The 15,062-nt window shown below is 34.9% G+C and overlaps 1 protein-coding gene across 1 annotated transcript in view; it reads left to right on the top strand.

Annotated features, from left to right (window-relative positions):
- Positions 1–251: 251 nt before the first annotated feature.
- The window catches only part of LOC135329905 (gamma-2-syntrophin-like), a 163,928-nt gene continuing 149,117 nt past the window's right edge, over positions 252–15,062 (top strand). Inside the window, exon 1 of the mRNA XM_064519947.1 lies at positions 252–504. Coding sequence (XP_064376017.1) covers positions 252–504 — 253 coding nt within the window. The remainder of the gene's footprint in view (positions 505–15,062) is intronic.

The raw sequence follows: 15,062 nt of genomic DNA, 5'->3' as shown, positions 1-15,062 counted from the left end.
CATGTCTGTGCTGGAAGAGACTGAGCTTTATTTCTTCCACTCCTAGGAGAGTTGTTGCAGAGAAAAACTGCTTGCACACATCATTAAAATCAAACCAGGATTGAAACTTTTTTATTTTTAGCAATATGTAATTAACTTGCAATGAGTAAACTGTCTGTTCAGGATCAATATCAGCAATATGACAGATAAACCACGCTGGTAGACACGTACCAAAACGTTAATAGATACCTACGGATTTCCAAACACCCGCTATGTGCTGCCGCACGCATGTGCCTGCGGTGGGAGCAGTGGGCGCCCGGCTCTGCGGTGCCCATGGCTCCTGTGCACTGCTTGGCCGACCGGCCCCTATGGTGCGGGTCCTGCCGCGGCCTCTGTGGGTGCTCCCCAGTGGGCACCGCATGGAGGCTGCCATGCCACGGGGCAGCCCACAGCGGCATCAGCCCGCATTGCGCCTCACGCGCTGCTCCGCCGCGTCTTACCTGGAAAGTTGCAGTGCCTACATGGGTGAGTAGTCCAATGATGTCTGTCGGGCTATGCTTCGGCGGTACTCTTGTTAAATCCCGGTGTGCACTGAAGTACTTTCTGAATCCAGTCTTGATCCATGCTTGCGTAGCTGACAAGTCACTTTTTTCTCTTTTAATTTTTCTGTAAAAATAAGGCCTTATTTTCCCACCCACTGTAAACACATTTGAATTGTATTTTTCAGGATAGTGGCAGCTCTGCATTTTGTTCATTATGTATCTGCAGAGTCTCATTAGGTCCAAAATAATTACTGTGATTAGAATTTGACAAATTTGCCTATGTGTGGTGAATCTGGAAGGATTTGTATTTGATCGTGAAACCCGACCTTATTGAGGTTAATGTTACATGAAGTTTGTAACATTGACTTTGTTTTTAAATGAAAACTCTAAAATGATTAAAAGAGCATCTGTCAACACATTCTCAATCTGACTTCCAGTCTCACCCACTCCACTGACTCACTCTTATGTTATCGTTAACACTACTGAAATAAATCCATGACACTGCTGTGAAATATTCAGGTGTCCAGGCAGCACGTAGACTGAGTCTTTACTATCTTTTTGCACATCAGAGCTGGGCTTTGGTTCAGTCCCTCATGAAAACCTATAAAGTTTTATCAGAGGAATGAAGCATACGTATGGGACAGCAACTACACTGATACGCTGCTGAGAAGTGGTTATATAGGGGCAGAGACAGAGGATGAAATAGCTCTGGAGCGATACATCATGTTGGTGATTTGAGGTGGCTTTCTTCTTCCATTCTGCAACCATTCATTTCTGTTTGTGAATTTATGTGCAGAGTCTATCTTGTCTTCCCTGCTTTGCCACAAAGAGTTGCAGTGTGTGAACAACTCATTTTTAGGTTGTTGCTACTAGCTATCTTCTTGGCTACTTGAGTGCTGTGTAAAAGTAGTTACAGCGGTGTTGACAGACAGTGGGACTAAATATAGAAATGCCTTCATACATGGAGGAATTGCATATTGGAGTATAATTTAAATGCCCTGTATGTCACTCAAAGTTGACACCAAAACGAAGGATATACTGAAATGTTAGAAGCTACCCTTACTTTGAGCTGTATTTTCTGTATTTCTATCCATGTGGTCTATTCTCTGGGTCATACAGAAGGAATTGCGTATAGGATAATCTCTCTCTGTTCTTTAATTGTTGTTATATGCCTCCATGAAACCTGTGCTATCAGTACTTTGTGCTTCTGAAGACAAAGAGGAAGTACTTGAAAGGTACCTCACTTTTATCTAGGTGGGTAGGATTCACCTATGCAGGGGAGTTTTGACCACATTTACATTATTCTGATAATGATTTTTTTAAGTACTGTAGTTTTGGAACATTGAGAAGAGAAATTCAATGAACTAATATCTAATTTGTATTTTGTACAAGAACAGGTCATAACTTCTCTTTTTTCCCATAAATAGTTTAGCATCCCACATTGGATTCTGATGTTTCAGAAAGGAACAAAATATAATTGCAGAGCCTGTAATATTAAATTATTCATTAATAATTAATTTTTACAATAATTTTGAATTTATAAAGTGACTTTTTAGTTGGTAACCAGACACATTTTAGAAAAATCAGGCAGTTTGCTGACCTAAATTTTTGTTTTGTTTACAGACTTTCAACTATAGCAAAGGTACAAAAGTGTTCATTATATGTGTAATGATAAACTTCTTATAAGTTACACAGATGAATGTTAAATAATGAATATTTACATTTTATTATACGAACAAGAGCCAGTTGTTTGTTACAGAATAACAGTTCATAGTTGGTTCTTTACTGCTATGGGTTTCTGTCAAAAACACACATAAAACTAGTGTAACTAGCCAAGTGGATCCAGACAGAACAGATATAATAGAAGATTAATGAAATTAGCAGAGATTTGTTAATTTCACTGTCATAAATTTTGACTGTACTGCTTGCAGATATTAGTGTTACGTGTGTCTCAGCTGTTGTTGGCCTTTCTAACAGATAGCAGGGAGGTGTCATGCATAATAATACATCAGACAAGTAATGAAGCTAACCTGTCCAGTAATGAACCTGTCCATTTGTTTCATCAAATATACTGTTACTCATGTCTCATTTTGGAAAGCAGTAATAATGTTATCCTAAAACAGAAAATGTGAAGAAAATACAAATGTAAAGGCCTAATCCTACTGCTGGTCTTTCACAACCTCTTTAAAAATCTGCAAACAGAATATAGACCACCAAGGAATATTTTTTTTCAGTTTTCTAAATTTGTAGTCTTTCAAATGTCAGATTTAAGAAGTGTTTTGGCACTAATGAAATGCAGATTCCAAATCATGTAGTTCAAGAGGATACAATTCATGTCTATGTATATGTTACTCATTACAATCATTTATTTTTTTCTCATGCAAGTGTCTTTGAAATAATCAGCTTAAAATGACTGATTCCAAGCAGATAGGCTCGATACTTCTCTGTGCTGTGAGGGTGGATTTGGCAACTTGCATGAGTTACTCTTTCTCGGAGTGGGCACCCCATCGCTGTACCATTAATACTTTCCGAACAGGTTGTCAGTTCTGGAGTGAGGGCAGCTGCATGCCCTAATCCAGCAGAGCTCCGACACACAAGCATAGGGTAAGAATAAGTACAGTTAACTCCACTGGGAATACGTGTGTACACACAGTTCACTTTATGCAGTGTTTGAATAAAAATGTGTTAGTTAATACCCGAATGGTGTTTAATGCACATCAGTATGAATCAGTATTTTTAGCCCATTACTTTCTTTCTACCCACCTTGTACTGAACTACAGTTAGACAAATGCAAATGTTAGCTGTAAGTACTAAGAAAATGTCTCCCATGTTACTTTTAAGGACTTTTCTTATGATAGACTTGCACATTTTCTATCTCTACATAGAAAAGAAATAAAAATTAATAAATTGGGGTGTTAGTCCCATACAGACTGTTTCTTCCAACCTCTTTGACTGTCAGGAAATGAGTATGCACTGGTTGTAGGCTGTGGTGTTGTTTTAATAGGGACTTAGGTGTCTTTTTCTTTTTTTCCCCCCCCTCTCTCTCACAGGTTACTTTATTCCTTGCCAGATTACTCCCCATCTCAAAATTTATGAGAACAAGACTATAGAAAGGGTCTAAGGAAAAGGAAGAATCCAGATATCAAAAAATAACCCAAAAGAATATTCTCTCCCCCAGAAAAAACAAAGAAAAAAAAAAGCAGTAAGAAAGCATCCAACTTTAGGCAGTATGAGTACTGCAGGGGAAATGGTGCTAGAAAATCAGCATTACAGTGAATATATATTTTTTAAATTAGGAGTGTGTCTGCTTATACTCTATTTTGGCACTCTAATTTTGGAATTCAGTGCCAATTGTATGAATAACTGAAGCAATTTAAACTATAATCAGAATGCTTTTATTTTGGAATTATTCATGCACAGATGTAAATATTCAGAAGAATGTCAAACTTTTATTTCTTTCCATTTAATTGTAGATGTTTTTCAGGTGTAGACAAGACAAAATTTCCAAAACTAATGTCCTAATAAAAAAACTTTACTTTTTGCACTTCTGAAATATGAGTTATCTCTAGTTTAGCATGAAGTGGACTAAGTTATAGATATGGAAATGTTGAAAGGCCAACAACTATATCCTTTCTTAGACAACATGCTGTATAGACACTGTGCAAAGAAGATTGTCTAAAAAGCAAAGTCCCTCTACATAATATCACAGTGATATTTTGTGATTAAAAAAAAGAAATTGAGATAACTTAGGTTGGAGAATATGCAAGTAGCTGTGCAGAAGCCTCTTTTCAAAGGAAAGAAAGGCTTTGGTAAAGAGATGTTAGTGAAAGCAGGAAAGGATGAATTATGGGAGTTTGTCAAGCCAGAAACTTGCTGCTTTTCTGAGTATCGAATCAAAGCAAATTCCATCTAAGAAAAAATTTCTCTCTCAGTGAATATCCATTTTTATTTCGAACAGCTTATAGCATTTACCTGTATCATTTCTCCATCTTTGGATGTTATTAAATTTGTTGGAAGTCACATAAGTAAATTCAATACCAAAATTAATATTGTATAGTGTTTTATAAAGATCTTGTTTCTTTCAAACAATAGAAACAGGTGCTAACAGTAGAGCTGAGAGCATCAAGAGGTATGTAAAGCTGTAGTTCATAAATTAACATCTGATTGTCAGGCTTTTAGATTAACTAGTTCTTTTCTAAGCGTATTTGATTATTCTGATTGTTTCTCTCTAATGTTAATCAGATTAAGAAAAAAAAACACTCTATAAGCAAGTGTGGTGAAGGGCCAACAAAAATTTCCATGAGCGAGAATTTCTGAATTAAGTTTATCCACCAAAGACAGAGTGTCACAGAACTAAACACCCAGTTTACTAACCTAATCTAGCTCTCAAAGGAGCATTCTGATATACAAGTTTATAAGTAGTAGTATTTTTTTAAGTAAGTATTGAAACTACATTCTGAGTTATGTGAACAAGAGTGGCTTGAAGAGAGTATGTGTTGTATATATTTCTACAGAAGTGTAAAGGTGCTACACTAGACAACCTCTGATAATTGCCCTCACTAATTCATAGCTAGGTTTTGAGAAGCTCTACAGATGTCCACATTTCAAGTGTAGATAAACCTTTATTGCTAAAAATTTAAGCAACATAATGTGGTAGCCAGTAGACAGTGGTATGTATATGAAACTTACTGAACGTTTATAATCTCATCATTAACTTTTATAGTTAAAAATTTGGATGCTGTGTGAGGTAAGAATGTAGGTTTGTCATTCTAGTGATAGCATGGATGTCACAGCTGGGACGGGGTTGTATCTTCAAGTCTTCACTTGCATTTCACCTATTCCAGCTTCCAGCTAAAGTTCTTCAGGGATATTTTCCTGAATGAGAGGGTTATCACTGAATAAATATGATTGAATAAAATGTGCTGCTGGCAGAACTAGCATAGTTATATTGGTTTAACTGAAGTTTTGATAGGGCCAGCAACTCCTGTTTTAACCCATAAAGATTTGGCTACATAGTGTATATCACATTGTTAAGTGTCCTCTTCTCGATGCCCTCATTATTCCTTCTCATAAGAGATCTTAAACAAAATTAAGGTGTGATTTAAAAATATCAGAAGGAAGTGAAAAGCATTTGTTGCTTTATTTACCTGATCTTGACTGTTAGAAATCTTCGACCTTGACAGAGCCAAGTTAGATGGATGAGAGTGAAAAGGACAAAATGATATTATTGGATGAGCTAAGGGGGCTTGTGATTGATGAACAGGCTGCAAGATTTTGTTGCTGTCTTCTTTCTTTTTGCCATCTTTGCTGTTTCTTCCTTTTTGTATTATGTCAAACACAGACCACTTTTCTCTCTGTTCAGTGCCTGTTCCTGTCTTGCCAGTTTCCTCTTGCTTCATAATGAGGTTGGCTCTTGCCTTTCATCAGATCATATCAGCTTCTGTTTACCTCAAATAGTATATTTTCAAGCTATATTTTTCAAGTTTTTATATTTGAACAGGCGTGTTAAAAAAAATAAAGTCACCTTAATAGAAATACGAACTTTCCTGAAATTCAACCCCTTTATATTTGGAATGTATTTCACCAAAATTTCCATTAAAACATTTTGCTGTTGGATTACTGGCTTGGGCTCTGTCTTTAGCTGAATGAGAGTCACCTTCTGAGGGTAATTAATCTCTAAGACCCCTTTGGAACTGAAATCTCAGGGAGTTACTATAACTATGTCCTTAACTGAGGTGTTTCAGCAAAGTGTCTAAAATTTGATGGGATGAATTTGGTCTATATTATCTTTGTGCCTTCTGTACAGAAAGAATATAAAGAGCTTTTGGTCTATAATTAAGGTTACAGTTATTACGGTGCAACATACAATAACTAAATCCACTTGGCAGGATGATTATTAATCCCTTTTTTACTTTCTGGACTTTGAAAGATTCTGTTCGTATTACTTTTGACTGTAAGGGCACTGAAGCTGTTCAGAAACCATTAATCATTCCAGTCCTAAGATATGTGGAACGCATTTAATGGAAAATGAAAAACTAATATTGTAATTACAATTTCAATAATGTTTTGTTTAACTAAGGGCTGTATTTTATAGGACATATACTAATGAAAATGTGCTCTGATTTTTTAAAAATAATTTCTAGCACTTTCTTATCATTGTTCCCACCTTCAGTCAAATGTACTCATAGGTGCTGAAAGACCTTCTTAAAAAATGTAAATAAATTTCTGTTAGATGGGCAGATAGTTCACCAGGTAAATGCCACTGACATTATGAATGCTATTTTGGTGCAGCTTGGGTTCTCTTTGTAGTCTTGGAACCTACAATTTTATTAGTCAGGTGTTTTGAAGCTGCTGCCTAACAGTAAATAAGCTGTTCTAGGTTCTCCCTCAAGCCAGTTTCTAAAACCTGAATTTTAGCGAGTGAGAGAATACTCTCCACAGGGAGACCCAGCACCAAAAATCAAAATGTCTATTCTTAGTTTGTCAGTCATGTGGGTCAGAGCAACTGCTTGGGAATCTGAGTCCCCTTCATCTTCCACATAGGCTGTTTTTCTTTGCACCCCTCAGAATTTTATTCAATTTTAACTTGAACAGATTTCTATTACATACCTGACTCCTTAAATTGTTTTTCAATCAGTTAATTGCATACACTCTATGAAAAATCTGGAGGTAGTCTAGAGCATTCTTTTCCTGCTGATGGGGTAGGGGAATGGAGTTAGGCTGCTCAGAACAGACCCAGAGTCCTCAGGATCTTCAGGGATGGACTACTGGGTTCAATCTACTCTGAAGTTCAATAATACCTGGTTGTCAACTGCTGTTTCCATTATCTTACCTGACAATCTTAACTATTACTTACTGTAAAAGACTCTTTAGGCAGCTGTTTTGCAGGTTGGTTAATTCTTCAGCTCCGAGGAGAATAGATGGAGCCACATCAGAGCATGCCGATTATCCATCATATCCATTATCTTCTGTCTGATGGAAGCCAATTTTATGACTCTTGGAAGAAAGCAAGATTTCTGTGCAGTTGTTTAGTAGCATAACATGGAGGAAAAATGCCTTTCACTTACAGACTGGCAGTCAATTTATGAATTTAGAAGTAACTTTTAGAAATAAAATAAGAACAAAAACATCTTTACAGCTGTATTATTTCTGGTGGGTTTTGCAGTAATTTCAAAAGAATTAAAAACATTTCTCTAAAGCATGTATTGTCTTCAAATTAAGAATGTGGAAACTGAAATTTAAAGCTTAGCAGGACTGTTTTCAAACATGGGAATTCTTGTCTTGCATAATACAATTGGACAGCTGTCCATACACAAAGGCCTAAAGTGACTGATATAGTGTAATGGTAGCAGCATGGTGCTTTTGGTAAAAAAGAAAAAAAATCAGCAGGGTAAACTAGCCTGTGTAGCTTACCATCTTGCAATAGCTAATCTTTAAGTTACACATTAAATAAAGGATCAGACCTCAAAACGTTATACTCTATTCCCCACTTTGTTGCCCGTATATTTACATGATATCTATACCAATGTTATTTTGTAGATTATTGTTTAAACTAGAGCAGAAAACGTCTAAGAGAATAAATACATTTTTTCACAGCCTTTCATGTGGCTGTTTCAATTTAATACATCACGTTCTGGATTTACTAATTCGACTGTATCATTTTACTTGATTTACCTTTCAGCCATAGCAGTGAATAACTCAACAGTTCTGTGATTCTGTGTGAGAGGTTTCCTGTAAGTGTTTTCCATTAAGTTAACAGTCTCAGAAAAATAGGTGCTTGTGATAGCAGGAAGGTGAACATGATTATCAGTTCCATGTTTCCTGTAATCAGATCTCAAAAAAGTGCATTGCATTCATTTTATTAATTGGTCATTCCCCCAAAATAACAGAACTAGAAAAATAGATAATGAAGAGGGTTACCAACATTGTCTGCATATTTTAAAGTAGATTATTCAGTATGTTTAAAGTCTTTTCTTTCTTGTTTCTCTATCATAACTTTGCTTTGAACATTTCAATTGAATCTCAATTGAAATTGAAGTTGAAATTTATTCCATTTATCATGTTATTTTTAAAAATATTTCTGTACTGTCTGATACAGTCTTATGTTTACAGTTCACCTTTTTTACACAGTTACAGCAGGTGCTTTTTTTGCTTGTTTCTTTGTTCTTTTTTCAACAACTGTTTTAATACTTCTAACCTGAAGTAGTTAATATTTATTTTTAGGTCCTTGATATTCTGAGATTGACTTGAAAATAGTCAAATTTAAAATAATACAACTTGGATTCTTTATATTATTATTTTCAATTCTAAATGATGAGATCGCACTTGCATTTTTTCATTCATAGGTTTCATGTAGGTTAAAATTTTGCTATTTACTATATATAATGTCTCTTCAACTAGCCAGAAATTAGTATCTATCTTTTTCTTTCTTTGGATTCAGGAATTGGTACTAGATGTTCTGAGCCACTTGATGAAATCATCTTTATAGTTTGGTAATATACCCTTTACTTGTTCAGGAACATGAAGGAATTGTTAATGAAGTATGAAAACCAGCATAAGTTATAGAGTCTTAATATCAGTTGAGTAAGTGGTTCAGATTGATTTCAGTTAAGAAAATTGATATAATCCTGAAAGATGTCCTTCCGCATGAATTTTTATAGTTATTGCAATAACTGTGCTATAAATATGACAATTTGAAAGCTGGCATTTGTGATACAATTTAAATTAATTATTTTTACAATGAAAGCCTGACTTGACTGAGAATTTTTCATTGACTTCATTGGGAATAAAATTACATCCCTAGGATTTTGTGGAACATGCATTCATTTGTGCCAGAATGCTATTTCTTTTTTGTAAGAGGAAAATGATAGATTGGTTTTAGGTACAAGTAAAGGAGAGAGTTTATTTAAGATTATTCCTGGGATTTTTAATGGCCCATTAAAATCAGTAAGAATTGTCTGAATTAGAAAAAAAAAAAATGTGTGTCCCTATAGCATGAAAAGCAAAAGAAGATAATGAAGCCAAAAGTAAGCCTTTGACATTTATGAAATGCAGAAAATCTAAGCAGGAGCATGGGAGGTGCCCTGCACTGACCTCCCTAATCAGAAAATCTTCAATGCCTTATGTGCTAAGGCAAAAATCAGCAAAAAGAAAAGCACAGAAATTTTTCAGGTGTAATAATACTTAGATCTGCAACTAACAAGTCAAAACAGAAATAAATGTTTACGGAAAGGCTGAGGAAGTAATATTCTCACTGTGTCAATTCTTAATATGTGTATAGAAAAGTATTACTTTTCTATGGTGTAGAATAGTGGTAATTGAAAGTACGGCTTAGTGTGTAAAAGGGGTGTAAAAAGCACATACTTAATAATGTAATCATGTCAGAGATAAATGGGGTTAAATAATCAATGATAAACTATAGCAGTGATCCTTAGGACAGCTTTTGTGCATGTGTGTCTCGGCACATGTTGAAAAGGAAGTTGTAGAAAGTGGTGGCACGATTTACATTAATGGTCATCCAAATGAACTTTCTGACACTGGAAGAAGCAATGATATACCTTGGGCAGGATCCGGTGTGCTTAATAGGTGTGTTTTGTGGCCTTATTTTTTATCTATCCTTACAATTGTTTTGGATAGTATTATCACTAAGTGCAACTTTTGTAAATTCTCAGTTTCCATTTTTTCACATAGATTTTTATATCAACTCTGTGCATAGTTGTTACATCAAGTTCTCATGGTTAGTATCTCTGTGCTGCAAGAGAGAAGGACATGTTTGTTGATGGGCAACTACTTTCTTTAAGCATATGTTTTTTAAATTATCTTTTTTTTTCATTTTTCTCTCCCTATTCCTTTTCTTCGCTTTTTTATCTTTTTCACTGCTGTTACTGTTAATTCCTCTTGTTATTTCTTCTATTCTTATTTTAAAGTCTATATTCTCCTCCTTTTGCTCTTCTCAAAATGCTATGTTATGCCAAGAAAATAGCCCTCTCTCCGCATCCATACCTCTACTCTCCCGGTTTCCTTCACAAAGAACACACTCTTTTGCCCTGCAAATCTGACTCTTATACTTGCATAAATATATGAAACTGTCAGTGTTTTAATCAAGAGTATATAGCTTTTTCCAGCAAAGGCCTTTCATAAATGTGCTTCAAATATATATGCACAACAGAGGCTTTTGTATTCAGGCCCCCATCATCAAAACATTTGTACATACATAGACATTATCACCTTTGACATCTCCACTGTGAAATGTCATTAGGAGAATCTGGCAGTAGTTCTGCTACAGTACTCATATGATTTTATTGTACTGCTGATGCTGTTATCAAAACCCTGTAAAACACTTTAATTAAGGTAACTGGGAAAACTTTCAATAACTTAAGTGTGACTGTGATATGACTGTGTTCAGGAAACAGCTGAAATAACTGTTACTTCCAACTGCATAGTGCTTTAAAAGAGCGATAACTTAAAGCAAACTGCTGACTAAATGACTGTTCAATTCCAAGTTTTTTCGTGTTTTGGGAGGCAGTGGAAAGTAGAACATATAGGCAACATTGGTTGTCTGTAGTGGTCTGCCAAAGTTGTTAGGAGGAAAAAAGGCCCAAAGGCCAACAACAAACCCTCAGTTTATTCTGTGGGCCCTTTTCTTGCCTGTGCACCATTGGCAAGAGTCGTACATGATAAGCTTGATTCAGGGAATGCTTAAGGAAAGTGCATTTTGGAAATTAATTCTCAGAGGTTTTTATAGCACATGCACACTACTCTTCAATGAAATCTGTCATCTACATAGGTGGACTGTCTTCATGCTGAATAGTGCTGAGTATTTTTGCAGTGACATGCTGTAATATCTTATCCATCATGTCTTTGCTTTGCCAGCTTTCTTAGGACTGACTGGAAGCCTGACTTTTCTATAATCTTCCAAAAGTATTCTTGTAAACATGACACTTTCTGGTGACTTTGTTTTAAAAAAAAAAAAAAAAAAAAGTGTTGATGCATTTAGTTACCCTAAGATTTTTAAGACACCTAAAGATTGAAAACACTTCCTGCAGTTGATACGATTCAACTCTTAAAAATATGACAAAATAACAAAGATGGTTTGACTTGCTCAAGAGTAACAAAAATTTTTAAAAAATCATATTCTCAGAGCTTTAATATTTTCCTTTGTTGTGTCTTTTTTTCCCTCCCAAAACTGAATCCCAGAATTCCTGTCCACAAGGTATACAGCTTAGGCAAGATCTGCCATTTGAAGAGAAGTCTGTTTATAAATACAATTCTAAACACAATTCTGAATCAACTTATGTCAGTTTTTGCAGTTGTTTTTACAAAATTGTGTTCGAACATGGGTTGTTATTTGTTCTCTTCCCTGATACATGTGTTGAACTGCAGTATGTGATGTAGCTATACTCCCTTACTCACAGAATCCTGGAGTGAAGGTTTTCCATGAAGTATCAATGGAAAATTGTGCTAGTCCAGTGTCCTATGGCTAATAATTGTAAGTATAAGATGATATCAGAGGGACATTTATGAATAAAAAGCAACTTCCACTGTAAATTTATTATACTCTGAAGCATATCTGTTAGGAAGGGCTTTGTCAAAACCCTTGAAAGGTCAAAATCTTTTGTCAATCAGTTTACCTTCAAATGCTTTTGTATCTAATATTGCTTGCAGATTTATTTGATCGGTTCCTAACAGTTTTATTTTTGTCAGTTGGTACATGTGTATATATGTATAAATGTGTCTGAATAAGCATAAGCCAAATGGTTACACTAGCTGTGTATCAGAATCAGTTGACTGGACTGGCTATAGATCAGCCAGTTCTTGAAGTTGAGAAAGAGATGTGAAATAATTTTTATATTCAACTGCCAGAATCAGACTTAGCACCATTCCTGGAATATTTTTTTAGGATTAGTCTTCTTGCTCAGTCATCTTGATACTAATGAGACAGTGTACGCTTTAAAAATATAAGAAGTCCCTTCGAGTTCTGTACAAATATTTATTCACCCCAGATTATTTATTGCTTTTAAAAGTACATATACTTGCCACCTCTGACTACGTTTTTGTTGCCCATAAAAAGTCACTTAGAACAGATTTTCTTCATCTTTTCTGAAGAAATATGATTCAAATAAATAACTTAGTTTTCAAAACTCACATTATCTGCATTTTTTATCTATTCCCGGGTATTCCAGAAAACCTTTAGTTTCCCTTAGATTTCCAACTTGTTTTGTTTGATTTTATTTGGGTAAGCTTCCAGTTCCTGAAGGATGCTTGTTTAACTTGAACATGGTAATTTATTCATTTTTCTGTTTATTTATAGTTTCTGTCCCCAAAGGTAAGCTCAAATACTCTTTTTTTCTAGTCTGCGCTGAGAATTTTTGTTTTCCCATCTCTGATATTTTCAAATATTTTACCAGCTTCTTCATTTTATGAACACACTTTTTTTACAAAGCTTATTCTCAATGCTATTTTTTGGTTCAAACTTAATTGCTAAAGAATATGGAAATGACTTACATTAAACCACTGTTAAATCAGTTACAATAGTTGCTTGTCTAAAGACTTCTTTGTTGCAAAAGACTCACTTGGGACTAGTCCATCTTTATCTGTGCTTACCATTAACTCATACAATGATTTAATACTTAAATACTGTGTAGCAGTCCCAGCAAGTTCAGAAACTCATCGGTTCAAACTACACATTTCTGAAAAAGGCCATTCTTTGTGAAGCTTACAACATAGTAATCAACTATTTACAAATTCTATATGCAAATACACATTTTGGAATTTTTTATATTTACGTTATTCCTAAGAAAACTCTCTTAAGAACAGAATGAAACTATGAAACTCTTGTTACAGGAAATTTTGTTTTTCTATGTATTTTAGGCATAAACAAACTGCTTCTCTTATCTTTTTCCTAGCATGACCTAGCATGATCAGTTTTAAAATTAGACTCTTCTCCACTATTTAATATTGGCTGTCTAGGCACTGCTGTCATCTCTGCTCTGGAATATGAGATTGCTAAGAGGTATAACTTCTTAGAAACTTCTCAGCTTTTTCCTGGCTCCTATCCTACTTAGCCATTTACTGCCAATTCCACTGCATTTCCTAGAGAGGCCCATAATTTCAAAATAGAGGGGTTTTTTTCTTTCTTTTCTTTTTAAGTAGTTTATGCCTTTACCTTCTTTAATGTCTCTAATCCTGTTTTTTCTTTATTAATTTCAGGACTTAAAATGTTTGCTTTCATACTGATAAGTCTTCATACATCCCCTCCCAGATTTATCTGGAGTACTCTCAGTATTTCAACCCATTTGACACATTTAATTAGTATTCTGTCTGTCAGATATAGAAAGTGTTAAAAAGTTACTGATCATCACACTTATATTTGAAATTTGCAACCAAGTCTAAAAGAAGAAGAAGAAAGTGTAACAGAGGGTCAGCTTAAATATGCCATTAAGCCTTTGGATGAAACATGTAGCTGGACTGTCTCCTTACTTTCCAGGCTAGTAGCCAAATGCATGGCTTAAAAGGATTTTAATTTCCGACATCTGGATTTATCTGAGGAAGTGGCCTGTAAAAACAATAACTACAGATGAAAATAGAAGTTTTTTTTCCTGGACTTGGTTTAATGCTCAGGAGCTGTTTTTTAACTCCCATTGTATTTGTGTTATTAATCTTTACCTAAATCTTACTGTGAAAGTCCAATAGTAGTAGAAGACAACATAGTATGGGAAATTCTTACTGTAATAATGATATGAATATCTTTGCCATAGCAGTATTCACAGGAGGATGATGAAACTATAGAATGTAATTTTGTCATTTTAAACTTAGAAAGAAGCCAGAAATATTTGCATGCACCTTATTTAGAAATTAAGCAGTTAGACATAGCTTTGCTTTGCTGGTTCTGGCAGAACAACTCAACACAGTTTAGAAGAATGGAAAAAAACTTGATGGGAAGACTAGAAAAAGAATGAATGTGGTACAGTTGTATCAGAGTAAAGGGGAAGGATAGCAGGAGTGGGAAGATTTGACAAATGAAACAAGGCCAGCTATTTCATTTCAAAAACATGATACCTTTATGTATAGTCATACTTGGTTATTCCAAATTAAGAAAATACAGTGAGTCTCTCTGGATGAATTGTACTCCCAGTTGTACATATTAAGGGAATATGTTCTTTGTTTACATGTTGATATATCAAAAGGAACAGCCTACCTATCAGGGTAGGCTGAATGGTACCAATAGTAGAAATGATCAAATCAATTTTCAAGCAATCTCTTAGCTGTTTCTTAAATAATCTCCAAAGAGAAAGTTCTTGAGGACCTTTTGGTCTATTGCTAAGTATTTCAAGTTTCAAGTGTGAAATTTTTTCCTTCTTGTTTAACTGGTAACTGCCTGCTGTAAGCGTAGGAGTGTCTTTATATTCTTAGGCTAGTTAGTTCTGTCCTACTGATCAGTTCCCTGAAAAAATGAGGTATAGCAATAAACAATCAATTTACTTAAAGATATCTTTTAAATCAAAATAAAAGTAGGCATTTTTTTTCTAAAAGTTTATGCCT

The sequence above is a fragment of the Dromaius novaehollandiae genome, chromosome 14 (genome assembly GCF_036370855.1).
Source record: "Dromaius novaehollandiae isolate bDroNov1 chromosome 14, bDroNov1.hap1, whole genome shotgun sequence".
Classification (NCBI taxonomy): domain Eukaryota; kingdom Metazoa; phylum Chordata; class Aves; order Casuariiformes; family Dromaiidae; genus Dromaius; species Dromaius novaehollandiae.
This window is presented reverse-complemented; position numbering and strand designations above follow the sequence as displayed.